We start from the raw sequence: 27,766 nt of genomic DNA, 5'->3' as shown, positions 1-27,766 counted from the left end.
TTTTTTAAATATTTATTATGTATACAATATCCTGTCTGTGTGTATGCCTGCAGGCCAGAAGAGGGCACCAGACCTCATTACAGATGGTTGTGAGCCACCATGTGGTTGCCCGGAATTGAACTCAGGACCTTTGGAAGAGCAGGCAATGCTCTTAACCACTGAGCCATCTCTTCAGCCCTTGGTTTGGTTTTTTTAGATGGATTTTAGAGGTGAGGTTTCTCTGGCCATCCTTGAAGTCTCTCTGTAGGTCAGGCTGGCCTTGAATTCAGAGATTTGCCTGCCTCTGCCTTTTGAGTTCTGGGATTAAAGGTATGAGCCCCCACTGCCCAGCCCTCTGAAGTTTTGGAAATAGAAGCTTGTATTGCAATATGTATCTTGATTCAGTAGTATCAGTAAAAGCCCTTTGTAGAGGAATTTCACACTATCCATAGCGCCTCCCCTGTACTAGATAACCAACCACTCCGGCCAAGAATAAAGACCCGACTTTTCTCTGTTTTGATCAGGAGGAAATAATATTTCACACATTCCACCCATCTTTTGTCTGAAAATATTGCTGAATTAATTACTAAATTAATTAAATTAAGTCTCTAAATTGAGCCATATTACAGTGTGTTTATCCTGGAACTAGTTGATTACTGATATCCCTGTGTAATGTGATGTGTAGTGTTTATGTCATAAATCAACTCCTGTTGTACGCAGTACAGTTTAGTCTGCTCTATTCCTTTAATTAGTTACCTGTTTAAAGTAAGCTGGGTACGAGTTGAGTGCCATTTTTAAAGGCAAAGTATTAGATTTTACTTACTCCACTGTTTAGAGACAGTTCTTAAAGAAATTTCTCAGGGCAACTCTATGTTGGTTGATGGTTACAGAGCCTTTCGGCTGTATGGTGACAAAAACTCTTCTTGAAGTTTTTGTTTAATGAGTTAAGTAGAGTTTCTGGAAGTGTCTGTAGAGTTGTGCTCACAGACAGGGGACTCTGGGCAGTAGTAGAAGAGTTGTGTGTGATCAGTTCTTTGGAGCCCAGATGTTTTCTCTCCATTACCCTGTAGTAGATTTTCTAGCATGTTTTTATGGTAAGCTTAGGCATTTCACAGAATGACTCTGTGACCTCATCTTTTCCTCTTACCCACCCCTTGTATCTCTTGCTGTGTTGTGTTCTAGGCCCCTCTTCCTCTGCAGTGGACACTCTCCTCCCTCAGAGTCCATTCCTTTCCCTCCTTGCTCTGCTGCTGGTCTTAGCTCTGTCTGCTCCAAGCCATGCTTTGGGGTGGGGAGTTGTTTGTGGTTTACATTTGAAATGATTCTCCCATAGCAGAGGCAGTTAAACTATACATTTCACTCTTAAGATTGTAAAACCATCTCACTCCTGGTTGGAGCATTCGATCTGTGAGTTTCTTCACTGTGAAACAACAGCAGTGATGGATTCATTGTCCTAGCATCATCCTCAGGGATTACTACTCCTTCTAAGATGTGGAGTCAGAGAATGCAGATTGGTCAGCCACCCTACTGACGAGTACAAGAATAGGTTTGTTACAGAGTGGGAAAGTCTCTTGAGAGTGCTGCGGATGTAAAGTGTTCTAAGTCCATCCCAGGACTGCCAGGAGAGTTGCTGTTGTCCTTCTCCTAACTTCCCCAGCATACAAACTAGGTATAATCATTGTGCTTACATCCCACATACAGTTGTGAAAGGCATTTATAAATTAATTTCAAATGTCAAATCAACAGAATCCTCAATATCAACATTAGTTCAGTTAGGGTAGCTGCTGGTATTTATTTCTGAAGTAGAATATATAAAACTGATGGTTTTAGTCAAATTGTTGGGAGCAGCGTGCCTGTGTCGTGTTGTTACCACACAGTTTCTTCTGCTGCTTTGGTTCTGTTGCTCTTTATTTTCACCGTTGTTGCTGAGTATCCCTTTGTTGGTGCATGTTTATCTTGCTGTGAAGTGATTTAGCCTTTACCTGGTTGGTCCAGCCTCACTGACTAGCTTCTGACCACTAGAGTGGTGCTTCTGTGTATAAGCTTTAGGGTTTTTCCCCTTTTTCTTTTTTTCTTTTTCTTTTTTCTTCTCCTTTTTCTTTTTCTTTTTTTATTTGATAATGGTCTCTATGTAGCCCTGGTTGTCCTGGAACTTACTGTGTAGGCCAGTCTAGCATTGAACTCACTGAGCTCCACCTGCCTCTGCCTCCACACCTTGCTAGGTAAAGGTGTGCACTACTACACCTGGCTGTAATCAGAAATCATCCCCCCCCCCCCAGACAGGAATTCTCTGTGTAACAGCTCTGGCTGTCCTGGAACTCACTCTGTAGACCAGGCTGCCTCGAACTCACAGAAATTCTCCTGCCTCTGCCTCCTGAATGCTGGGATTAAAGGCATGCTTCACCACTGCCGGGTTATAATCAAATTTTTAATTGCTCTGAACTTTGTTAATGGAGTTAATTATCAAACAATTAATTTGTTGATCAATTTAAGATTCACTTTGAAGTGAAAGTAATTCCCCCACTCCACCGGACAGATTCAGCTTTCAGTGCCCCTGACATGAGCCGGCTTAGCTACTTAATATTGTCTTCTTGCTGAATTAGGAGAAGCCTGTGGTTTATAGTTTTTGTTGCAAAACCTGTTTGTTGAGAGGTTGAGTTGAGAGATTGTTCCACTAATAAGATAGAATTAAAAAGAACATTTAAAAAAGAATGGAGTGGAATTTGGGGTTTCTTTTGTATATGGTACTGTGACTGCAGCTGCCATTTCATGGTCAGTCCTAACTGACACTATCCAGCAGGCTTGTTAACAAACAGGTGGGAATGTATAAACTTTCTGGTGCATGGTTGAAATCATTTCTAGGAGAAATGGGGAGCAGCTGATCACTGATAGACTGATTTAAGCTGTATAAACTGAAAGACTAGTGTGGTTACAGCGGGCCAAGTAGGAAGACACATGCAGCGAGGTCAGGGATTCTCTGGAAATGGATGAGAAATGACAAAGACTCCAAGCTACAGTTTGAGAAATCAGGTGTCAGGAAAGTGCTGCAGTTAAATTTTGATGTTGTCGCTGAGCTTGTAAGGCTGAAGATAAAACACACTCCTTTCTCTGAAACAAAATCAATACAGTCCTGGAAAGGCTGCATTATTAAGGGGTGGCTCACAGGGGCTTTGCCTTCTGGTGATTTGTCCCTGGCATAGGGAGATTTGTGCGGTGCTTTGTGTTGAAATCGCCAGTAGGCTGGTGGGTCCCTTTGGACAACTCCTTTCTAATTCACAGTGCTCTCGAGCAGATCTGTGATTTTCTTTTGGTAAGTGCCTTTGTACATTTTTTTTAAGTTACTGGTTGAGCACACACACACTCTCCCCACTACTTACTTATCTGTTTTCTCTTTTGCAGCTGTTGATGCCTAGTTAACAAATTATTTCAACAATAGCCTTTGCAAACCCACATGCATTGAGCATATTTCATTACCCTGCAGCGCTGTTGAAGCTGTGTTGAACTGTAAATTCTTTCCTTATGATAATTAAGTCAAAGCTCAGTCTGGCTAGACCTGGTGGTACAGGCTTGTCTTCCCTGCTGCTTGGGAGACTGAGGCAGAAGGGCCTGCAAGTTTAATGGCCAGGTTTAAAGTGAAAGGTGGGCTGGGAGGTAGCCCAGCTCCAGTGCTTACCTCACTGGGTGAGACTCCCCCCTCAGGGTAGGGATGAGGACGATCCTGTGTTGTTTGTGTGCTGTTAGAAGAAGCCGAGGGTAGAGAAGAGCACATGAATATCCTTGGCCACCACTGTGGGTCATAGCCAGGCTTGTCAGGCAGCAGAGTAACTGCATCTACTCGGGGGAAGCTAGAATCTTCTCTGTAAAGGGAGATAGAACTGGCAGTGTGGTGATCATGTTTTTTGTTTGTTTGTTTTGTTTTTTTTTGGTTTTTTGTGAAGGTAGCAGTTTCTGAAGGCCTTTTTGTTCTAACCCTCCAAGGACAAGGCTGAGTAAGAGACAGCTCCAGCAGAACCACAAGACCAAGCCCAAATCCAGTACAGAAACATGGTTGACTACTTTAGACAACTGCTCAGATTTTAAAGCCTTTTTCTCTGCTGTACAAAGGAGCTGGTTCAGTGGGAAGGCAGACTCGTGAGGAAAAGAAGAAAGAGACTTGAAATCCTTGAAATCTGTGTGTCATAAACCAGTGGCAGTGGTTTATATGCATGGCATTTTGCCTGCTGAATGTGCAGCTCCTGCAGGGAGGCTCTGATATGTGGGGGAGCTGAGGTTTTCCTGGAGAAGTTGACCCAGGTCAGCTTTGTGTGATCGATGGGATGGAATGAGCGGTGCAACTTATAACATTGCCAAACCTATCCCTAGAGCTAGAACTTCCTATGCTGCCCACTCTATACCCTTGGAGATGCCTGTTGGTCTGCCTGTTGCCCATGATGGTGGGTGGGTACAGGAGTGCCTATTTTCTCTTGTGTGTTGCCTTCCACATGGCATCTTTTGTTGTGCTACCTTCTTTTGCAGTGTGTTGTGAGCTCTTCTCACTGCCAACCTGACTTCAGAATTTAAATGCATTGGTTGATGAAGTAAATGGAGAAAACACATCTAGGTGGAAGAGTGCGGTAGGATGGCTCCTGTACAGTTGATCTAGCAGTTTAGAGCACATGTTCCATGACTTCAGCTTGCTTTGTTAGACTGTTCTGGTTGGAGTTGGAGTGCTTGTGAGTGTATTCTTTTAACTGAGGAAACACGTCACCCGCTCAAATTTACAGACGTCTGAGAGCAAGGCCCTCTGTGTCCTGTTCACTACTGGGATGAGTGACTCTTACCTTGCTCAGCTAGTATGGAATAGGATTACCCCTCATAGTGTCAGAGCAAGAAGTTGAGTGAGGTTTTTTTTCTTTTTTCTTTTTCCCTTTTTCAGGGAGGGAAGGACTTAAGCCCCAACTTTTACTTTGTTTAAAATTTTTTAAATTTTTTGAGTGAGTTTTCTGAAAGATGACCTGAAATATTTTCCATCCCCTTGGTTTGTAGTTTGGGTTATAGTATCAGGGACCTGATTAAGCAAGTTTGTCAAAAGTAGACAATTGTCAGATTAAAAGTGTACTTCATTATGAACTAAATGGTTTAAGCACCGGCTATTTTAACTACTGGTAGAAATAGTGGGCGGTGAAAGCCCTTTTCCTGACACATGCCTCGGTTTTCTGCCGTGTTCAGTAATGCATGTGGCCTTGGGATTGCTGAAGTTGACGTTTTCTCTGTGGTCCTGGCAGGGTACACTTGAGTGCTACCAACCTTGAATATTAGCACCATTTCTATATATGTCACCTGTTTCATCAACTCTGAATGTAATTCATTTTCTTACTCAAACTGGCTTTCTTGCAGTGCTGGGGATTAGTCCCAGGATTTTGTGTATGAGCTAGGCAATTGCTCTATAGCCTAGCTTACTACGTCATCAGCCTTCTGAGTTCTCTCAAAGGGAGATAGAATGTCAGTATAGTTCTCTAGGTCTTTGTCATATTCTGACTTGCATCTGAGTTGTTTTGTAGCTGAGTCAGCTCTTTTCTAGGCCAGTCTTCAGCCTCCTGAACTGAAGCTGTATTGCACCTGAGGTCCTCGTGCGATGGAGGCTGCTCCTGATGCTCTGGAAAGAGCGGCTGTACTCTGTGCAGTTGTTCCTTAGTGGTTACTCACAGTAGTTGTTGATGGATACTTTTCCTTCGCTCTTTCTTTTTCTCCTTTACAATTTTTAAAAGATTGATTTTATTTGTATGTGTTCTTTGCTTGCTTACGTGCCAAAAATTCACAATAGAATTCAGGCTCACTTGGTACTTGCAATTTTAAGTCACTTCTCCAATGCTGGGATTAGACTCATGTAGCACTTTACTTTGCCTGGCCTGACAGGTCATTTAAAAATTTTAAGTATATGGTTGTTTTGCCTGTGTGTTATGTCTGTGTTTCATGTGCGTTCTGGGTGTTGGGTCCTCTGGAACTCGAGTTAGATATGGTTGTGAGCCAACATGTATGAGTCTTATATAGGACTCACAACCCAAGTCCTCTATAAGAGCAGCCAGTACTCTAAACCACTGAGACATCTTTTCAGTCCTGACAGAAGCTTCTTATACACAGGCCTGGCTGGTTTTCTCTCTAAAGATCCAGTTAGTAGATATTTTTAGTTTGTTTTCCCTGTGGTTGCTGTTCACTTGGCCATACATGTTCTATACACTCAAGCCCAACTATGTGTCTTTGTTCAGAAAATACTGGGGAACTAATGCGAGCTTGATGGTGGTTTGCTTCTTCCTCTCCTATTGCTCATGCTGCTCTAAGGATGGAGTTGTGCTTGTGCAGTTAGTGGAGAATTAGCTTTCCTGTTTTATTTTAAGTTAGTGAGGTGTTTTTTGTCTTGTATTTACTTATGTATATATTTATGGTTTTTTAGGACAGGGTTTTTTGTAGCTTTGGAGCCTGTCCTGGAACTAGCCCTTGTAGACCAGACTGGCCTTGAACTCACAGAGATCCACCTGCCTCTGCCTCTGCCTCCCAAATGCTGGGATTAAATGCGTCACCACTTCCTGGCTAAGCTGGTGAGTTCTTATGCCTGTACTATACCTATGCTCTTTCCCCTTTTCCTTGTTTATTTTTTTAATGTCCTAACAAAATATTTACTGTAGCTGAAGTGTCTTTATCTGCTTCTAATGAAAGGTAGGCTTTTTTTTTTTTTAATCTCAAATTTATCAAATAGTTGCTGATATGAGAAGTACCTTAGCACTTTTTTGCCACAAAAGGTTTGGTGCCCATTTAGGCAAAGGAAGTTTGCTAAAAGTAAACATTGTAGTTGACATTGTAGATGATTTTTTTTTTTTAAACCAGACAGCTGTTGATAATATGTCTTTGTTTCCTGGGAAGTGAGAATGGCTCTGTGCCATTAAGTTTTTACTACTGAAGAATGCTCAGAAATCTTATTGACATTTGTTATTAGGAGTCTTTTATTATTTTTGGAAGTTTTGTTTATATTGAAACACAGTAGATTTTAATTAACCATGACACAGTTTTCCAAATTTTAAGAAATAGTACTTATAGCTGGGCATTGGTGGCACAGCCACCCAGCACTTGTAAGGCAGAGGTAGGTGGATCTCTGTGAGTTCAAGGCCAGCCTGGTCTTCAGCAGGAGTTCCATAACAGTCAAAGCTGTTACACAGAGAAACCCTGTTTCTAGAAACAAAACAAAAGGATACTACTTATTGATAGATTTATCTAGAACCAGGGTAGTATTTCAGTTTGTGTTCTAAGTTTTATTCATTATTAATTCAGTTAATACACTATTGGCTACGTTGTTACAAGTCTTGAACCCAGTGTGATGGCTTGCAAATCCACTCCCACTTGGGAGACTTGGCAAAAGGATCAGTCTGGAAATCTGAGGCCAGCCTGGGCAATATAATGAGGCCCCCATCCAGAAAACAAATAAGAATGAAAAATCACCTGCAGTTTCTGTCTCTTTCTCTTTTTTAAAAAAAAAGAAAGGAAAGAAAAGTGCTTGTTGGCCTTATAAAATGTGGCAAATTCTCACTGTAAACAATCTTAATTTTGGCTTTTCTGGTTGACTGGTGTTTTGTTTTGTTGATCTTTCTACCCAGTGGTGTATAGACTTTGTGCCATTTGTGAGTCTACATCTCTAATTCACATTGTGTTTTATATATAATTGTGATGAGGTAATTTTAGTTCACTGTGAAGTAGATTGTTCTTGGAAAAAGGAGACCCAGCTGGCTTCTTTTTTCTAATTCTACACTGGCTAGCTGTGCTACTGAGACAAGCTATTTAATCTGTTAGGGCATTGGTTTTCATAGCTGTCACATCGAGATAACACTCATTCTGCTTTCTTCTCGGGGTTATTCTCACGTGAAAATAAAGCTCTGTGATGCTGTGTTTTGGAAACTTCACAGTGATAAATAATGTAGGCATGTGGTCTTTCAGGTTGTGTCTGTTCTTACATAAACAGGGTGTGCCAGCATGGTAGCAGGATGGCACAGATGGTCCATGGGTTCAGGCGCCTGCTGCTCTGATATATTCAGTGTGTTGGTTTCTTTTGGAAGGTCTCATCATGGTCACAAATGGCTACTGTAGGGATAGCTACCGTGAGATCCAATTCTTTATGCTACTGTGACTCAAATGTGGCTTACAGATTGAACTGCCAGCAATCCACCATGAGATAAGTGCAGAAATGGAGAGTAACTGATTAGAAACTGTTAAAGCCAGTTGGTGCTCCTGCAGGGCTTTAATTATACTGTGCAAAAACATTGCTCTGCAGTGGACTCATAGACACTGGCTCTCCACAGACAACTGGCTAACGGCAGGGGGATAAAGGCCAGAACTTTTTAGTAGCTTGGCTGACACTGGGGTGCTTGAGTATTAATTTGGCTCTTCCCCAGTACTGTAGCAGCTCTGGTGCTGGGAAAAATGATAGCTGAGTAGGAATCAGCACTGTGTGCCATGATTGGACCATTCTGTAGAAGGAGCAGCACTGTGTGCCATGATTGGACCATTCTGTAGAAGGAGCAGCGGGCTGCTTTCCTGCCGCCTGGCTCCCAGCAGCCTTGCTAGTTTATGCCCCAAAATAACAGCACACAAACTGTATTAATATAAACACTCCTTGGCCCATTATACCTGACCTCTTCTTGACTAACTCTCATATCTTGCTTAACCCATTTCTAATAGTCTGTGTAGCACCACAAGATGGTGTCTTACTGGGAAAGATTCAGCATGTCTGACCTAGTGGCTGGCTCCATCGCTTCTGACCTCACTTCCCTTCTTCCCAGCATTCTGTCTATTCCACCCACCTATGTTCTGACCAGTCAGGCCAAGCAGTTTCTTTATTAATTAACCAATGAAAGCAACAGATAGAATATGACCTTCCCACATCATTTTGATAGACATACGACCTTCCCACATCACCAGCGTGGAACTAGATCCCTAAACGCAGCACTCCACCCAAATAGTAATGACCCTAGGAGTTACAGCCATTTCTGATATTAGAAAAATTTTAGCCCACACGAAAAACATGCAGGAAGTACCAAAAACAGAGTATTATTAGAAAGAATTATTATTAGTATTATTAGTATTATTAGTATTAGTATTATTAGTATTAGTATTATTAGTATTAGTATTATTAGTATTAGAGTATTATTAGTAGAATTAGAAAGAGACTGTATGGTTTTGTTTGTAGAAATTAACATTTTCAACAAGTTCTGTATATTGGTTTACTTTAAAGACTTAGTTTGTCCTCATGAGCTAACTTGAATTGTTTTGATTCAGTTAAGATGTGGAAAGATGACTTTAAAAAGGTTTGAAACAGATACGAACCTCATGTAATCTTGCATGAAATGCATTAGGGTGAAACTCATTAAGAGTGAATTTAAAGACAAGTTCATGAGAATGCAGTGGTGCTGGGTATAGTGGCATATGCTTGAAATTCTAGTCCTCAAGAGATGGAGTGGGAGGGCCATGAGTTCAGTACCAGTCCAAGCTGCCTTGTGAGTTCCTGTCTCAAACAAACAAACAAACAAAAACCAGACAAGGGTAGGACCTGGTGCTTAACCACACAGTTAGGGAATATTTATGTTTGTAGCACTGGCATCTTTTATCTACTGCACACAGTGCCTTTATGGTGTCTGAGACATGAAACTCACCTCTACCCTGGTGGAATTGTTCTTACAGGTGTATGTCCCCCTTTCCTGCATTCTCTGCTTAGAAGAACTCTAGCCCTTGCTTCTTTTTGTCTTTTTTATATTTTCTAAGCCCTTGTGTTCATACAATGCAAACACCCACATAAAGCGCCTGCAGTGTGTGAATCACTATAGTGTGCAGCCATCTCCTAGGCCCAGGAGGACTTTTCTGTTCCCAGGTAGCGGCAGCCCTTCCTTTCCCCACAGAACTAACTACACCTTGACTTAGACCAGTAATCTATGGCTCATTATTGAGTGTGGCTTTCTAGACACTAGGTTTTCTTGGTCTATAATATGTCTTATAAATATGTTACATTAATAATCTGTTAAGTCCTCCCCTTCTTCCTTTTGTTTTAGTTGTTGATACCAAGGCACTTGACCAGGAATCTTGTGCCATCTGAATGTCACTGTTCACACAGTGCCTATATCCTCTGCATTTCCTGTAGCTTGATCCAGCTATTGGGTAGTCTTAAGACTGATCTATTTGAGCAGAAGCATAGTTAGTTTTCTTAGTCGCTGCCCTATTGCTGTGAAGAGACATCATAGCCATGACAACTCTTAAAAAAGAAAGCATTTATTTGGGGCTGGCTTAGTTTCAGTGGTTAGGCCACCATTATCCTCATGGCAGAAAGCATGACAGCTCTCAGGCAGACAGTACTGGAGAAGAGCTGAGAGTTCTACATCCTGATCCACAGGCAGTGTGAGGAAGAGAGAGTCACTAGACCTGGCTTGGGCTTCTGAAACCCCAAAGCCCTCCCCTAGTAACATCCTTCCTCCTACAAGGCCACGCCTTCTAATAGTACCACTCCCTGGTGAGCAAGCATTCAAATCTGTGAGCCTTTGGGGGAACATTTTTATTCAAACCACGGCATTAGTGAACTATATTTTTTGTCAGGAGCCACAAAGCTGATTTTATTTATTTATTTTTCTATCCACCTTTTCCTTAGGAGTTGCAAAAATGTAGGTCTGTTTCATTTTCACTTATCAGCTGGAGGGAGTTTCTGTGGCAGTGCTCCACACAGGGCTCCTGCCAGCCACCACTTCTTAACCCAGGTGCACAGGCGAGACCATGTGACAACTGTCCCTCCTCTTTGTTTAGTGTTTCCAGATACTACAGTAGAACTTGTAACCCTTAATCCTTAGAGAAGCCAGACTGCTCATCATTAATGTAGTGGGGTGCCACTTGGAATTGCTCCTGAGTCTTTTTGATAGTTGGAGCTTGATAGGTTTTTCTTGACTGTATATGTAGGTATTCCATTCTTGCAGATGCCTACTGCAGAATCCCTTTTCCACAAAAAATTCTAATTTCTTTCACTGGGAAATGATATTTCAAAAGCATAATCTAGTTTGGGTTTCATTGCTTCTAGGCAATGTTTTGTACATGAACAGTGTGAAGCTGCATCTGACTTAAGGGGCACAGCTGTCAAGTGCACCTTTCATCATAGTAACACCCCTCCCTCCAGTCTAAGACCACAGACAACTGAGGCAGTTGTTCTCATGCTCTCCTCTGCCCAAGAGTATTGTGTGAGCGGTAGCTGCTCGTGCTGCAGTTCACAGTGCTCAGCATTGTAAAAGAAGGTCAGCCAGGCATGGTGGTGCACACCTTACTTACCAGACAAAGCCATGTTTTCATTTTATTCAGAACATTGTTGTCAAAGCCCAGTGATGATTTCTCTCTTAAAATTCGTGCTGCCTTCACCTACATGCATGAATTTTTCTCAAGTCCAGTGATGTTAGAGAACATTGGAAGCTGATCCTGAGCTCCTGATCCTCCTGACTGTGCAGGAATAATCCCATGCACAAGCTTTTGCCCATCCCTCTCTCCTCATCCCTCTCCTTTTCTCTTTGATTCCAGGGCCCCCCCCCCCCATGTGCAGGTGATATTCAACTGGAATCCTCTTGTAATCTTTTTTTTTAATTTATTTATTTATTATGTATACCACATTCTGCCTCCATGTATGCTCGCATGCCAGAAGAGGGCACCAGATCTCATTGCAGATGGTTGTGAGCCACCATGTGGTTGCTGGGAATTGAACTCAGGACCTCTGGAAGAGCAGCCAGTGCTCTTAACCACTGAGCCATCTCATCAGCCCCCTCCTCTTGTAATCTTAAACAACAGGATTAAAGAACCGCACTGCCATATCTGGCTGTTTTGTTTTGTGTTCCCTTTTTTAAAAAATGAAAGTTAAAGCTGGGTGATGGTGGCGCACGCCTTTAATCCCAGCACTCGGGAGACAGAGGCAGGTGGATCTCTGTGAGTTCAAGACCAACCTGGTTTACAGAGCTAGTTCCAGGACAGGCTCCAAAGCCACAGAGAAACCCTGTCTCGAAAAACCAAAAAATAAAAAATAAAAAAAATAAAAAATGAAAGTTATTACTATTATTTTTGTGTGTTGTGCATGTGCCCTGTGACAGAGCATGCACATGGGATAACAGAAGTCAGAGAAATTCCTTCCTTCTTCAGTGTTTTAATTTTCTGTTTATTCATTTTTTTTGTTTGTTTGTTTCTGGGTTTTCATTTGTGAGTTTTCGCTTCATTTCTAGTGTAGGCTCATTACTGTGTGAGGCCATCTATTTGACACTGCCTTTGTTTTGAAATTCTGCATTATATTTATTTCTTTTGTCATGTTTGAATACTTGCCATGGTTTTCTCTTTGCTTCTTCATCATTACAAATACTGTTTTGCTCCCCCTTTTTTGCTTATAGTTACATTATATGAAATTAACCTCAATATTTTTGCTCTTTTAAAAATTATTAATTCCTGACTTGATTTTATTTTGGAAAAAAATCTCAGTGTTTGTATAGTCCAGATTAACTTGTTCTTTTAAAAAAAATGTTTATTTATTATGTATACAAAATTCTTTCTGTGTGTATGCCTGAAGGCCAGAAGAGGGCACCAGACTCATTACTGATGGTTGTGAGCCACCATGTGGTTGCCGGGAATTGAACTCAGTACCTTTGGAAGAGCAGGCAGTGCTCTTAACTGCTGAGCCATCTCTCCAGCCCCAATTAACTTGTTCTTCATAGCCCTCAGCTTCCCCAGTACTGAGCTTTACAGTTCTGCTCCACAACACTATGTTTCTCTTGGTCCTTTTTTTGGTAAACTTAATTTTCCTAAATTTTTAGATCTTTGTGGTTGATTAATATTATTTCCTTTTAATTTCAGAATTTTCCTTATTTGTTAAAAAAAAAAAACAAAAAAACAAAGGAACATGGCTGGAGAGGTTAAAAACACAGGCTGCTCTTCCAAAGGTCCTAAGTTCAATTCCCAGTGACCACATGGTGGCTCACAGTAATTTGTAATGAGATCTGATGCCCTCGTCTGATGTGCAAGCAGAACACTGTATACATAATAAATACATCTTTAAAAATATAAACCTTAAAAAGCAAACAAAGCCAGCTGGTGGTGGCATACTTCCTTGAATCCCAGTGGCAGAGGCAGAAAGATCTCTGAGTTCCAGGACAGCCAGGACTAAAACCATCACCACCAAAACACAAAACAGCAGCAATAAAAGTGATGGCTGAACTGATTTCCTGTTTTTTTTACCTTTTACTTTTACTGGGCATTTCTTTTTCCTTGAACCTTTCCCCCGTTTTACTGAACTTTCTGTTGTTAATAGCTTCTTCCTGCAGTGGAGCCTTGCATGTGTTAGAGTTCCTAACTGGCCAGACTGTGTTTGCTTCTTCAGCCTTACTCCATCTACGCTGTCTGCCTGGCCAAACCCTCTCTCCTCTCAGCACATTGCCCCCTCTCCTTATCTGTGTGGGGAGTTCTTCCTAACTGTGTCATATTCCCCATGCGTGGTGGTTGACGGGAATTTGGTCTGTCCTTGCAGAGTCCGTGTTAGTTAGCATTTGTGTTTGTTGTGTTGTCAGCATGAGTTTATTTTGATTTACCATTGATCTATTTATAAGTGAGGAATGTCTGCAAACTCTCCTGTCCCCGGAGCTATCCTCTCAGTTATCCAGTATACATGACGTGTTAGTTTTTATTGAAATACCTTTTTATTTAACCCCAGGGTCACAAATACTGATTTCTAAATCTTTACGTGCTGTCATGACTGCCAGCATTCCATCATAAAGCCACGAGGGAGGAGCTAGGTACAAAACACAAGGCCAGCTCAGACAAAGGAATACTTTATCTATTCACCATGGCTGCCCTTTAATAGCCCAGCCCATGCCAGGTCAGAGCATACACACTACTTTCTGTGTCAGGGCTGATTTTTACAAGAGGCCTTCGTAGTCTTGTTTTCTCAAGTAGATAGGCAGTGTAGTGTAAGACTGACAGGTGATGAGACAGGTTGCCAGAACTGGCTCCTTGGCAGCAGTTTTATATTAAAACTTTGAGTATCCTGATTGTTACAGAGTATCCAAAGTAGATTAGCTTAAAAGAGTTAATTTTTCAGGGAAATTTTACATTGAGCCAAGGGAGGAATTTTTGTTATTTTGTTATTGTCCCTTTTAAATATATTCATCTGATGTAATATTCCATCAAACGATTAGAACTTGAAATTTTTAATTTTCAAGTATGTGCTTATGCCATTGTAAATTTCATAGTGATTTTGGTGTATATGCATACATTTGTGAATATAATTGTAGACTTCAAGTAGGAAAAAATCTCTAAGATGTATTCATTAGATCAGTCTTATTGTTTGTTTTGTGTAAATATATCAAGTATCATTAATACTAGAAAATGATACATTCCAATATAGGTAACACCATACAAAGTAATATTAACTTGGCAAAGCAAAACTTTGTTTTTGGCGCTAGGAATCACCTTCTGAGTCTTAGGATCTTTTGAAGTACCTAGTAGGGTTCAGACTGTAACAACTGCTGCATCATGTGAGACCCCGTGGAGTGCATTTGGACCCCCGAGTTAAAATCCTCCAAACTGTGTGGACATTATGCAGTACTCTGCAGGACATGTAGGGAGAAACTGGGAACGTCTTTTGTAGAGCTTGATTTGAAATGTAACTGCCAGATGCTAATCTCTGCTGTGGCAGGGGATTCCATTTTCTTGGGCATTGTTTCATTGTATGTTCCAACAATTTCTACTGCCAGGTAGAACTCTTGACAGTTTTCCCTTGATATATGTGGATAGTGGAACTGGATAGAGATTTCCTGAGCTTATCTCCTGGTTGTTTCTCCCTCATTGAAGAATATGAATGTTCATCAGGTGGTAGTGTTTGTATTATATATTAATTACTGTGAGTTGGCTTTCAGTGCTTTCTTTTGAAAAAGGAAGACAGAAGATTAGGGAAATCATCTTGTTTGGTGTTTTAAGGTTCTTGTTTAACATTAGTAAGTGGACAACTTGGCTATGTGTTTGTGCAGCTCTGGGGGCTTCTCCCTTGTAATCCTGGTAAGTGCATGCGCAGCAACACTGACACAGAGTGGCTTAGCCCTGTGCTTGATGGTGCTTTGATCTGGGGGCTCTACGCAAGCGCCTAAAGATAGGATTCTTTGTTCTCAAAATTAGAAAAGGAATAGATCCTGGCCAACCCCTGAATTGTAGACACTTAACCAAAAGCAAGGACTCTTCCGGGTCTGAGGCTTGGCTTCCTTGTTAATGGCTTTGAAAAAACTCTCATTTACATGTATTTATTATTTTCATATAAAAGATTCTTTGCTGTTTTGTATTTTAACACAAGGGGCAGATGTCTCTAGCTTTGAACTGTGCTTTGCTGTGTGTCCTTGCTGCTGAATGTTCTTTCAACATGGGCAGCTCTCTTTGTTAAAAGGCCAAACCCCTTGGTGAGATGTTCTGGGAAAGAGGACCCCTTGATATTTGAAAGGTGAGAAATCCATTTAAACCATTTGATGGCTTCCAACAGCCCTACCGCTGGCTTCTGCTTGTTTTAATGTAAGTGATAGATGCTCTGGCTGGTTGTGTTCAGTAATTGGATGTGAACTCTGTAATATAAGTGACATTTCATGGCAAATGTGAAGCCCCTGTGGATAGCATTCAGTTTCAGTGTTGCCTGCCTTCAGGTTTAAAGGTAGAAAATCATAGCAGAATTTAATTATTGGAGCATATATTCAAAGATTAGTTCAATCCATTTGTAATACCCTTAGCTGTTAGGTAAGTGTTTGGTTATTGTGCATGACAGTGAGCATGTGATTTATAATGTCAGCATGTGCAGTGCAGTGCAGGCATAGAAATGCTAATCAGGCTGTGTGTAAAGAGGACAGCCGTCAATATAGTCAGCAGTTTGCTGCCACATAGTTCTCCTGGAAAGACATGTCTATAATCAAGAGGAGTTTGTGCAGATAACAAACAGGAGAATGTTATGAAAGTAGTACTCCTTGCTTTCAGGAAGGTTTCAATTACATCTTATTAAGGACTCCCCTGTCCCCAAGTGTGTGCACAGCCTGCCTGGAAGGTACAGCGTAAACAGGCTTGGGCAATTCAGGTTTATTTAATTCTTGAGTTTTCGTTTTGTTGTTGTTGTTTCGAGATAAGGCTTCTCTGTAGCTTTGGAGCTTGTTCTGGAACTAGCTCAAACTGACCTTAAACTCACAGACATCCACCTGCCTCTGCCTCCCGACTGCTGGGATTAATGGCATGCCCCACCACCCCTGTCTCATTCCCCATGTTTAAAAGTACACGGCTGCATGGTGTTTTATTATTTAGATGTGTTATGTTTTAATTATTACCTGTTAATAATGGATTCTCCTTCTCCCTGTTCCACCTTTCTCCTCCTCAGTGTTTTGAGAGAGTCTTATTTATCAGGGATGGCAGACCCCGAATTGCTGTGGATATTAGATTTTTATAGTTATCTTTGTGTATATGCAAAACATTTTTAGAGGGCGAGGAGCTCTTGCTCAGCCATTGAAAGCACTTGCTCTTGCAGAGGACCTGGTTTCAGTTCCCGGCTCTCATGTCAGGTGACTCAGTCATCTATAACTCCAGTTCCAGGGGATCTGTGTCCTCTTCAGGCCCCTGAGCACAGCACACACATGACATACATACACACATTCAGGCAAACACACACATAAAAGAAATATTCAGAAGTATTTTTAGAATAAATTGCAGTATTTTTAGAATAAATTGCAGTAAGTGTTACTGCTAGGGAAACAGGTGAATATACTTGTTATTTTAGTAAATATTATCAGGTTTCCTGAACCAGGCAGCTGTGCCAGTGTGTGTTTCTTAGAAGGAAGGAGTCTGCTTCTCTGTAACGTGATCTAGCAGTTTCATCAACTCAGATGCCTGCTAGCCCGGACAGTATCATCTCAGTTGACTTCTGTTTCTCATGGTTTTACTTTTAAAAAGGATTTATTTTACCAGAGAGACAGAAACAGACACACTACCAAGGCTGTGCAGGTGCCCCTGGAAGCCAGAAGAGGGCATCAGGTTCCCAGAGCTGGAGTTAAAGGTGATCTGTAAGCCACCTGATGGGGCTCCTGTGACACAAACTCAGGGCTCTGGGAGAGTAGCAGGTGCATTTTAACTGCTGAACCGCCTGGCTCTCCAGCCCCCTTACATTTTATATTTCAGTCTTTGACTTATTTTTTAGAATAACTTTGGAATAGAATATGAATTATAAATAAAATTTCACTTTTCTTATATAACGTCTCAATCTCAATAGCATTTATTAAATAGGCGCAATATCTTTATCACTTACTTTTTTTTTATTAAGATTTCTTTACTTAATGTGCACTGATGTTTTGCCTGTATATACTGTGTGTGAGGATATTAGATCCCCTGGAACTGGAGTTACAGACAGTTGTGAGCCGCCATGTGGGTGCTGGGAATTGACTGGGTCCTCTGGAAGAGCAGTCAGTGCTCTTATCTTGAGCCATTTCTTCAGCCCTATCAACCATTTTTACAATTACATATCACCTTTTCTCTATTAGTGCTTGGAATTAAACCCAGCGCATGCCAGGCAAGTGCTATACCGCAGAGCCACACCCCCAGCCCTACATCGCACGCATCTACCCATTTCTAAGGACATCTTAAGGCTATTTCTCTGTCCACTTTTGAAGCCGCCAAAGTCTCAGTCCACTTTTTCCATCGTCAGGATCTTTTGAGAAGACTACCAATTTTAATGAATGTAATGCCCAAAGCGATTACACAACATTGTAAACAAGTGTTGCTTAACTGGTCTTACATGGTTGCCAAATGACAGGTTTCATTGCTCCTGACTTTTTACTTTGATATCCAAGCATTTATATGGTTATCTGAATTAGGGTCTCCGGAGTGGGCCTGCTGCTCTTGTGGAATGCAAACTTTCCATGGTCTCTGGACATCATCACCCCCACCATTCTCACTGACCTTTTGTAGTGAAGCAGGTGCACATTAAGTTCTGGTTGTGTGGTTTAATGAAAGGATGGCTTAAAATGAATTAGCACTATTTTTGTCAGTTGTTTTTATTGTTATCCTAAGTTATCTCTCTTCTGGAAGTTTCAAGATACTGTATTACATCCTTACATGACAATTGGTTTGATTTTTGCATCGGGGTTTTTGTCTGTAGTGGTGCCTGGCTGCAGGAAAAAATATTGCAGCTGACATGGAGTGGTTTTGTCCGTGTAAACTGGTGTGCATGTGAGATTATGGAAGAAAGAATTGAGATTAGGCTATTATTTTATAGTAATTTGGTGTGCCAATATTTGAGCACAGCAGTGTTGGTTCTGAGTTGCCTATTTTTTTTGGTAAGGAAAGTGCTCCCTATCTTGATGATGGGGTGGTAAAAGAAATTGTTATTCAGTGTTACAGACAAGTTAATTTTATTGTATGTAAGTTATACCCCAGTAATTAAAAAATAACCTAAAAGTTAAAACTTGATTTTCAAAAATGTGGAGAATGATTTCAAAGAAAAGGTTACTGTAAGACATTAATATTAGTGCTGGAACATGAGGGGATTCTTTGTGACAAAATCCTTATTTTAAAATGGTTTATGGGTCTTAATTTCCTGCATTAGCACTCTCTCCTCACCCCCCCCATACACTTTTTAAAAAAGCATTTTCCCAGCCTGCTTATAGTTGACTGAATACGCTGATCAATTGCCCGAGGAGTAACCAAGTCTTCTCATTTCCTGCTCTCCATCTCTTCTCTCCAGTAGCAGTGGTCTTTTGTTGTCTGACCTGTACTGAACTATGCTTTTTGGGCGTGTATGTATTAGAAAAACGGTGTGGAAAGTAGACCAACAGGTACTAGAGGTTGTGGTCTTTATTTGGTTTGAGTCAATAGGGAGAAGAAAAATAATTAAGACATTTAAAACAGGAAAAAACTAATTTCTATGAAATGGGAAGTGTAACTTTGCAGTGTTCCTACTGATTTTCTTCTTTCTTAACCCAACTATTTGAATTTATTCATGGTCAATTAGGAGTGTTTGTTAGCTGTAATTAGATTTCTGTTACTATATGGGCAAACTTTACTTAAATAAACAGTAACTTCTAATTCTGCAAGTCTTAAGCACCCCTTAAAGTGCAAATATTTGTTCTGTGAAAACCTATTTTACTATGGTAACCAGATTCTGCAGCTTGTGGCAATGCAGAAAGCAGTAGAACAGAAAAGCTCAGCACCTGGAGCTTAGTGGTGTTGCTGGGTTCCCGTAGAGTAGACGTGATCTGTTTCAGCTCGAGTCTGGCAGAAGCCATCTGTACAGCTTATTTCATCTGGAAAGCAGCTGACTCAAGTGTGATCCCAGGGGCTGCAGGGTCACATCAGTTCCATAGTGAGCCGAGACTTCGTGTGCCTTTTCCTGAGTATATTCTCACGAGCACATCTCACAAAGGGTAGATGCTGTACACCTCTGAGGGCAGAGACAGAGCAGAAACAGAAAAGCTGAGGCCCAGAAGAAATTGAAAATAAAAATACTCTTCATTTTCTGAATTTTGTTTGTTGAAAATATGGTTTTGCTGGGTGCTTAGGAGGCAAAGTCAAGTGGATCCCTGTGAATTTGAGGCCAGCCTGCTCTATATAGTAAGTTCTAGGACAGCTAGGGATACATAGTGAGACCCTGTTTCTAAGCAAAACAAGGACGGGGAAGATAGCTCAGCATTTAGACATACATACTGCTTTCCTAAAGAACCCAAATTCAATTCCCAGCACCCATTTCAGGTGGCTCACAACCACCTATAACTCCAGCTCCAGGGGCATCTGATGTCCCCTGGTCTCTGTTGGCCTTTGCACTCAAGTGTACATACCCACACAGACACACATATCATTAAAACACAACAATTTTTTTCTTTAAAAAAATTTATTTATTTATTTATTATGTTTACAATATTCTGTCTGTGTGTATGACTGCAGGCCAGAAGAGGGCACCAGACCTCATTACAGATGGTTGTGAGCCACCATGTGGTTGCTGGAAATTGAACTCAGGACCTTTGGAAGAGCAGGCAATGTTCTTAACCTCTGAGCCATCTCTCCAGCCCAACAATTTTGAAAATTCAGTAAATTTTAAGAATTTACTTGAGGGTTGGGCATGGTGGCATCTTTAATTCCAACACTTAAGAGGCAGAGGCAGGTGAGTTTGAGACCAGCCTGGTGTACAAAGTGAGACCCTGTGTAAAAAAGGGGCGTGGGAAGATTTCAGATCCTAAGAAGTTTGAGGACATAAAACCCATGTTGACTCATAAAAATCTTCTACAAAATATTTTGCCATCAGGTTTTGACACAGCAGAATCTCTGCGAGATGACTTTAAGCCCTAAGTCGATCATTTTTGTAATTCAGTGCCCCATGGTCCAGGTATCTTAGTTACTGTCCTATTACTGTGAAGAGACACTGTGGCTAATTTACAGAAGAAAACATTTCATCTTCCTAGGTTAGCCCATGATAACAACAGGCATGGCGCTGGAGCAGGGGCTGAGAGAGGGCTGTCCTCAGATAGCTACTGTCTGATCTGTGAGGAAGAGGCAGGGAGAACCTCAATCCCACCCTCAATGACACGAGTGCCTCTTAACAAGGCCACACCCTTTGTAATCTTTTCAAACAGTCCACATAGGAGCCTGTGGGGCCACTCTCATCAGATCACCTCACCAGATCCCACCTTTCTGTAACACCCTGTCTCTGGTATGTAGAGAGAACCCTGTGACTTCTGTCTGTTTCGCCACATGGCCAGCACCGTTATTGTCACCACCACCACTCAGTTATTAATAAGATGACAAATTTTAGCTTGTTTAGGCTTGAGTTTTGATAATAGAAGTTCTTAAAGTAGAAAAAGCTTTGATAGGAACTTAGGGACATGAGGCAGTTTCTTACTGAGATGTCTGTGAGCAGCTATCTACTCTTTATGTAAGGAGAGACAGATGTCCTTTGGCCCAAAGGAAATTTGTGTTTATCTGGTGTGACCTTAGCTCCTGGAGTGAACATAGTGTTAAGGTGACAATCGGGTCTTGGGTTGGTTGGTTGGTTGGTTGGTTGGTTGGTTGGTTGGTTGTTGGCTGTCTGATTTTGTAGATCCTAGTGTATGGTCTTACATGTAAAAGTGAGCCTCAGAACCCAAAGATTGGGTTTTTTAAAGCCTGAGTGTAATGTTTAATGGATTAATTAGTCAGTGTTCTTCAGGAGACAGAACCAGTGAGATAGAAGGGAAGGGGGAGCGTGTTTAGGGATGGCTCACATCACCTCATTATGGAAGTGCTGAGGTCTTATGAGCCACCTACACACTGGAGAGACCTGGGGAAGCTGGTATCATGGCTCATTGGGTCTGGGGACCTTAGGGTCGGAGAAGCTAAGGTAGTAGAACTGCGAGCATCCCTTGCAGCTCCAGCAGAAAGTGAATTGGTGATTGCTTTATTCTTAGTTTATCCAGGCCCTGAGCTGATGGATAGCACTGCCACTGTGACCGTGGGGTCTGTCCTACTCAGCCCACTGTCACACACTGGCCTCCGAAGGCACTTGTACAGACACTCGCAGAAGTAGTACATTGCTGACTATACTTTGTTCACTCAGATACCCAGTATTAATCATGACCATTGATTGACTAGTCAAGAACAGTGTAGATGATGGCATATACAAGAATATTCTTTAGTTTGCTCTGTTTGTCTCACAGCATATTTCAAATCCCCCTTTACACATACCTTATCTATGTGTGCATTTAGTATTAACAACAGCGCAGCAAAACATTAAGGCATGCACCTGCAGTCCGAGCACGTAGGGGCTGGAAACAGGAGGGCAGGAGTTCAAGATCAGTCTTAGCTACATAGTTCATGACCAGCCTGGGTCACATGAAGCCTTGTTCCAGAAAACAAGAAACTAGTAAGTTTACAGTAGAGGCCAAGAAATAGGTCTCCCCACTGCAAATACAGTAGCTAATTGCCTGAAAATGTCACTGCTCATCCGTAGTATAAAACTAGGTAGACAGAGCCTTAGTAAGTTTTGACTCTGTAATTAACAGTTGAGAGGTGGTTTCAATTTTGTGTGTGTGTGCATATGTGTACCTGTGTATCCGTGTGAGAGAGATACATGCTCAACTGTTCAGGCATGTGTTGAGGTCAGAGGTTATCATCAGGATGTCTTTCTCAGTCACTTCCTCACCTTATTTTGTGTGTGTGTGGTGGTGGTGGTGTGTGTGTGTGTGTGTGTGTGTGTGTGTGTGTCACACCTTGTATGGTTGCTCATGCCTTAAATTTTACATGTATTTTTCAGTTCAGTGAGAGTCAAGCCATTGATGTAGAAGAATACCAGTGTTAACCTGCACATATCTATCACCACCACCACTTCCCATGTAAATCCAGAAACTCTTGTGACCCCTTCCCCCCGCAAATAGCTGTCCATCTTTGGTTGGTCCTCTAGTTCTGTGGTATCTCCTCTCTTGGTCTTCATCTCTGTGTGGATGAAGGAGGTGGAAAAGCCTTTTCTTGCTAGTGGGTGATGCTTCTTCCTTCAGGAATACTGCCCAGGGTGCTTTCACTCTGGAAATTTCTTGGTTCATTATTTAGTGATGGCCATAAATCTCTATGAGATGTATGCTAGTCTTCAGTCATATCATTAGTAAAGAGTGAGCGTGCTATTAGAAACACTTAATCTGCTCCTGGGATTCTTCAAGCGACAAGCCTACCCTTCCAGCCCACTCCTACATGTCTTGTTTCTATATTGCCTTTACTTTATTTTAGTGTTGAGGCTGAGAAAAGTAAAACTTGTGACTGGTTCTTTTTCTCTGCAGAACAGTGACAGTAATCAAGGTTTATGAGAGCTAACCATTCAGCTTCTATGAGTGGACCAAAATCCTCACAGTGAAGGAGGAACACAGATTGTATGTGAAACAGAAGCCAGAGGTTGTTAACATACAGAGTTCAGACCCTGAACCACATGATGTTCTGAACTTACTTTTTGGGCTTAAAATTTATGTGATTTTTCCAGGCAGTGATGGTGCATGCCTTTAATCCCAACACTCTGGAGGTAGAGGCAGGCGAATCTTTGTGAGTTCGAGGCCAGCCTGGTCTACAAGAGCTAGTTCCAGGACTGGCTCCAAAAGCAACACAGAGAAACCCTGCCTCAAAAAACCTAGATAGATAGATAGATAGATAGATAGATAGATAGATAGATAGATAGATAGATAGATAGATTTCTGTGATTTTCAGCAATTATTTGACTTAGAGGCCTTCCTGTGGTTAATGTTCTGAAACCCTCAGTGTGACCTGAGTAGGGATTCTCCCCTTATAGCAGACAGTGTCCTCCAGAAAAGACATTGCACTTTGTAACCCTGTTGGATGGTAATATCAGTGAACAGATGTACCATAGTTTAGTTCCATTTGGTCTACTGGGTCTGGTCTGGGGAAGACATACGTAGCATGCTTAATGAAAACCCAGAGACAGCCGGGCGATGGTGGCCCACACCTTTAATCCCAGCACTCGGGAGGTAGAGGCAGGCGGGCGGATCTCTGTGAGTTCGAGATCAGCCTGGTCTACAGAACTAGTTCCAGGACAGTCTCCAAAGCCACAGAGAAACCCTGTCTCGACACCCCCCCCCAAAAAAAAAAAAAAAACCCAGTGACAGATAATAAGAGTTAAAACTGAAGATCAGAGAAACAGAACAGTAAGCCACTAGAGAGACCTTTTACCTCTACTAATGCTCGAAATGAAGGGGGAATCCTCAGACTGCCTAGACTGCACTATGGATTCCTTTCTCTTCCCCTTTATATTCTTCTCTCCATCCAGCCATATCTCCTGTCTCCACCTCCTTAGTGCTGGGATTAAAGGTGTGTGACTCCCAAATTCTGGGATTAAAGGTGTGAGCCACCACCACCTGGATCTGTTTCTAGATCTATCTGTGTAGCTCAGGGTGGTAGCCTTGAAATCACAGAGATCCATCTGCTCTATCTTCCAAGTCCTGGGACTAAAGTTGTTTGCCACCACTTCCTGGCCTCTGGTCGCTTAGCTTTGTACTCTGATCTTCAGGCAAGCTTTATCTATTAAAATCCAATTAAAATATCACTACAGAATATAGTTATTAACATAGGAAGAGACCCCCCCAAATCAGTTGGCCTTCCCATCTCTTCGCTTTTTGAGGACCTAGGACAATAAGGTAATTAGTGGTTGCAGATGGAATTGCAGTCTGTACCTTACAGTTTTAGCCTAGTACTCTGAAATAGCCCGCTCTTGTTAGTCTTTTATTAAATTGCTGGCCTATTTAGAACAGTTTTATTTGACTCCACCTATTTTGTTGTGCTGTATCTGTGGAATGGAAGTATGGGTTTAAGTGGTGTTTGGTAGTTTTTTTTGACGTAATACTGCCGCCCCCTGGCCATTGGACAGAACTGCATCAGGAGCTCCAAAAGCTTTTCAAGAGTTGCAGGTCTGTTTTACAAGTAAGCCAGAGTAGGTTTTTTGTTTTATTGTGTGAAATCAATGGGCCTAGTTGTGTCAGTTATTAACTAGTAATGTAGAAATGGCACATGTAACAATTTCCAGAATTTCTGGCTAGGTTCAGAAAAAACAGACAACTTAAAATTGCCAGTCATTGAACCTGGAGAGTCTTTCTGTTGCAGTGCAGGTTTTTCAGGCTTCTTAGGTATGTTTCAGTAATGAGTAGATGTTTAGATAGTAGAGCACAGTTCCTGGGGCTGCTGGTACCCTGAATTCTGGCTACTCTGGGAAGTACTCTATTAGTGGGACCTTGTGAGCATCTGCCCGAGATCAACGCCACCCTTATACAAGCCGTTCTGGGGGGAGAATGGCTCCACATTTACCCACAGGGTTCCTGACAGATGGTGGGCCTTTCCTTTAAACATTTACCTGGTATCTGATGCCGTCTTTACATTTTCCACCAGTTCCTTAAATTATTCTCATTTACAGTACAAAAGAGAAACTCAAGATCTTAGAAAGTTACCAGAGTCACACAGATATGGGTAGTAATGGCATCGGGAGTTCATCGCGACAGTCTTTCCTGTGCTTTCTAGTTAATTGTGTCCTCTATTCTGTAGTGCTTGGACCAGGTCTTTATGACCATTGTGCTTTGGCTTCTATAAATAACAATAACAACAATGACGACGACAACAATGGCTTTCAACCAACTTTGACTTCATTTCTCCACACCCAGAGAGAGTTAGCAATGCTTAGAGACATTTTTAGCTGCCACAACTTGCGGAGGGTGCTACATCCAACAATGGCAGGGCAACAGAATTACCCTGCCATGTGTCAGTAGTCAAGAGACGAGTCGATTTCCAGTATTTTCTCTTATTGTGGTGAGTTTATGCTGCTCCCTGCAGGCTCAGGGGTTCTGTTTTCCTTACTGGCAGTGTCATCTTAGTCTTGCTCTTGAGTCCAGACCACACCAGTGCTCAGCTTCTCTTCAGTCTCAGCATTGGGTGTTCTGTGCTGTGTGCTGGTATCCCAGTTGGTCTGTCTTGTATTTCTTTTTTCTTTTTCCTGTCTGTATTTCTTTCTGCCTTTGCTTAGAAGGAGTGCACTGAGGTCCTTTTCATTTTCCCCAGGGTACACATTCCTTTCATAGTGTCTCACAGAAGGTGGCTGCTCCTTTCTTTAAACTCTTACAGTCAGCACTTTTTCTGTGAGCCTTCTTATACTGGTTGTCCTCAGTTTTTCTTCGGTAGAATAAACAATATGAGCTAATTTTTGCCATTAAATTTTTCAGTGTAAAAGTATGAATGAGTAAAATCCATGGCCTACACACGGTCCTTTGTATACATAGTCTGTCTAATGTAAGCCAGCAGTGATACCCACTTCCTGTGGTCATGCCTGTTTGACAGTTGCTGCAAAGCAAGAATCCCGATGTTTATGATATTTATTGTGGGATTGCATTCCACATTCTGAGTTAATGTTGAGACTTGCAACAGTTCTCTCCCTGCCTGTGCTCGTCTTTCAGTTCAAAGTATATTTGCCTGTTTATTAAACCAAGGTGGGTCTTCTTTCATTAAAGATTCCTGCCATGGTTCAGAATTAAGCTGTTCTCTTTACAAAAATGAGGCAGTTTTTTTGAGTTTTGATCTCTGCATTTTGGTCAGTGAGCCTGTGAAAAAGGTAGAAGCTGTCAAGGGGGACTGTACTGCCTTTACCTCGGGTTAAAGCTACTTTATGAATCCCAGGAAACTTCAGTGTTTGCTGAGTTGAGCTGTCTCATAGCCTAGCACACAAGCAATGTACTTGAAGCTGTACCCTGTAGCCTTTTTGTTTGAGCTGAGAACCAAGGTAACTTTTAGAAATATGTGATTAGTTGTCCTGTACACCCTTAGAGGATGATGGTCAACATGGGGCTCTTTATTTTTTACCAGTAGTTATGTGTAAGCTGTTTGTCCTCGGGAGTCAGATAATAAGGCAGGTTCTATTATATGGATGCACATTCTCATCACCACCTGTTACCCGTGGTGTGCTTTGTGATTTTGGCATGCAGCAGTGACTTCCATACAGTTCTGTGGCCCACAGTGGAGGGAGAATTTGAGACAGTTTGTGACAGGCAAACCTTGGAGGGGAAGAGACTGTCAGGTGTCTCTGGGTAAGTTCTTTCCAGCTTGTTACTTTTAATATTTCTCGATAGTGTGCTCTGATTGTTATTTACCAAGATGGTCAAGGATTAAGCTAGAAATATGTACCATATAGAGCTCTGCATTGGCATTAAAAAAATGTGATAATGAGTGAGTGAGTCGTGCTGAGAAGCTTCAAGATCCGTCTCTCTTGTTTCTTGAGATGAGCAGTTCTGAGGATTGTGGCCTGAGGGGTGTGGTGGCCAGGGACCCAGGGATTGTGCTGCTGGTGGTTGCTGTGTTTCCTGCTTTTTGCCCATCTACTGTGTAGAGGACTTTTGGTCGTACGTATGATATGCACTTGCAGGCACCTGAAACCTGTTCCTAATGCTGTTAGATTTTCCTTTTCAGAGTAAGAGGGACCATCTACTCATGAACGTCAAATGGTACTACCGTCAGTCTGAAGTTCCAGATTCTGTCTATCAGCATTTGGTTCAGGATCGGCATAATGAAAATGGTACGTATTCCCTCGCTATGCCGTACTTTTCAATCTTAGCTTTGGGTAAAGTTCTTTTTTAAAATACCAGTTAAACAGAGATTGCCGGGCTGGAGAGATGGCTCAGAGGTTAAGAGCATTGCCTGCTCTTCCAAAGGTCCTGAGTTCAGTTCCCAGCAACCACATGGTGGCTCACAACCATCTATAATGAGATCTGGTGCCCTCTTCTGGCCTGCAGACATACACAAAGACAGAATATTGTATACATAATAAATAAATAAATATTTAAAAAAGAAGAGAGAAACAGAGATTGCCTCTGGTAGAATTTCTCTCAAAAGAGCTTGTTAAAAAGAACATTGCTGGGTTCTTTTCATATATGCTTTTGCAATTTTTCCATTTTCCTTCAAAATATACAACAAAAGAGAGGGAGGCCTAGAGAGATAGCTCATTGATTAAAAGCATTTACTACTCTTGTAGAGGATCCAGATTCAGTTCCCAGCACTTACACCAGGCAGTTCACAACTGTTTATAACTCCAGTTCCAGTGAATTCAATGCCTGTGGCCTCCATGAACACCTGGTGCACATAAAACACATACATGCATATACATGTTTTTTTTTACTATTCTTTTTTTTTAATATAATTTTTTTATTGAAAAAAAAAAGATTTCCGCCTCCTCCCCGCCTCCCCTTTCCCCCCCCGCCCCCCT

The 27,766-nt window shown here is 41.7% G+C and overlaps 1 protein-coding gene across 10 annotated transcripts in view; it reads left to right on the top strand.

The window, feature by feature from the left end:
* Rere (arginine-glutamic acid dipeptide repeats) overlaps nucleotides 1-27,766 on the top strand; it is a 351,136-nt gene that overhangs the window by 158,708 nt on the left and 164,662 nt on the right. For all 10 annotated transcript variants that reach the window (XM_050153152.1, XM_050153151.1, XM_050153161.1 and 7 more), the window contains one exon: nucleotides 26,974-27,079. In XM_050153152.1, coding sequence (XP_050009109.1) covers nucleotides 26,974-27,079 — 106 coding nt within the window. The remainder of the gene's footprint in view (nucleotides 1-26,973; nucleotides 27,080-27,766) is intronic.

The sequence above is a fragment of the Alexandromys fortis genome, unplaced genomic scaffold (assembly GCF_014885135.2).
Source record: "Alexandromys fortis isolate MF-2015 unplaced genomic scaffold, M_Fortis_MF-2015_v1.1 scaffold_88, whole genome shotgun sequence".
NCBI classification, from domain to species: Eukaryota; Metazoa; Chordata; class Mammalia; order Rodentia; family Cricetidae; genus Alexandromys; species Alexandromys fortis.
Note: the sequence above shows the minus strand (reverse complement) of the source record. Positions and strands in the feature narration are given on the sequence as shown.